At 38.1% G+C, this 962-nt stretch overlaps 1 protein-coding gene across 6 annotated transcripts in view; it reads left to right on the top strand.

The window, feature by feature from the left end:
• LOC122089426 overlaps positions 1-665 on the top strand; it is a 10,131-nt gene extending 9,466 nt beyond the window's left edge. For 4 of the 6 annotated variants that reach the window (XM_042659157.1, XM_042659152.1, XM_042659154.1 and 1 more), the window contains one exon: positions 140-665. In XM_042659157.1, coding sequence (XP_042515091.1) covers positions 140-247 — 108 coding nt within the window. In that variant the 3' untranslated portion in view covers positions 248-665. The remainder of the gene's footprint in view (positions 1-139) is intronic. The other 2 variants (XM_042659156.1, XR_006143321.1) reach the window with 2 other exon arrangements.
• Positions 666-962: the final 297 nt, after the last annotated feature.

The following is a 962-nucleotide window of genomic DNA, read 5'->3' as shown; positions in this document are numbered from 1 at the left end:
GGGGGGGGGGCAGGGCTCAGCAATATATATATATATATATATATATATTGGTTTTTTCTTCCCTTTAATAGCAGGTGGACTACAGAATGATCAATATTACAATGCTTTGTAGTGATTATGCCCTCTTGGTGTTTTACAGGATGAGCTTTTTGGATGGTGGTTTGCAATGTCAAAAGCTGGTGGAAAACTGCCATCTGTAGAAGACTTGAAAATGAAACTTGAAGAGAGAGAGAATCTTGGCTTCTAAGAAGGATTCTTATGACTCTCTCTTTATTTCAGTTGGTAGTTCCAAATAAAGAGTCTTTTTATCAGACTCCTTCCCATCCCAATTGCAATGAAGGTGTGTCATGTGAAAGAAATTCTTTCTTTTTTTTTTTCGCAGGATCTTGACAACCATGGTTTCGCGCAAGCGATCTCCAGTGAATGGATGATTTATGAACTACTTATCAATTACCATCTTAAATTCCATTAGGAAAGAAGAGTAGTTCATATTTTAGACCATTTAAGGAGTCAAACCTATGATTCTTTGTTGTACAAAGCCTTTGAATGAGCTGATATGTGTTGCTGATCAATATAGCTGACATTCTCAAACTGTAAGAGTATGTTATCAATGTTATAAAGGTTATGAATATTATGATGGTTTGCTTCCATCTTTGCACCTTTCACCTTCTTCATGAGTTCATGTGTAAGAATATCTTATAGAATATACTGTGAACTTTGGCATCATAACATGAACAAGCATAGATAATGGGTTCATCCATTCTTGATCTTACCAGACACTTGGCTTACTCCTTTTGACTTCTGAGTCCTGAGCTGGACTGCCCAATGGTGCCAGAGGGCCCGAGGGCCAGAGTCCTGGATAGGGGTGTCAAAAGTTGGCCCACACCGATAGGTCTGACTTGATCCAATCAGATAATTAATAAATGTGTTGGATTCAAGCATCGTGCAACGTAGTCCAATTA

This window comes from Macadamia integrifolia, chromosome 9 (genome assembly GCF_013358625.1).
Source record: "Macadamia integrifolia cultivar HAES 741 chromosome 9, SCU_Mint_v3, whole genome shotgun sequence".
In the NCBI taxonomy this organism is placed as follows: domain Eukaryota; kingdom Viridiplantae; phylum Streptophyta; class Magnoliopsida; order Proteales; family Proteaceae; genus Macadamia; species Macadamia integrifolia.
The sequence above is the reverse complement of the archived record's forward strand: the minus strand, read 5'-3'. Positions and strand labels throughout refer to the sequence as shown.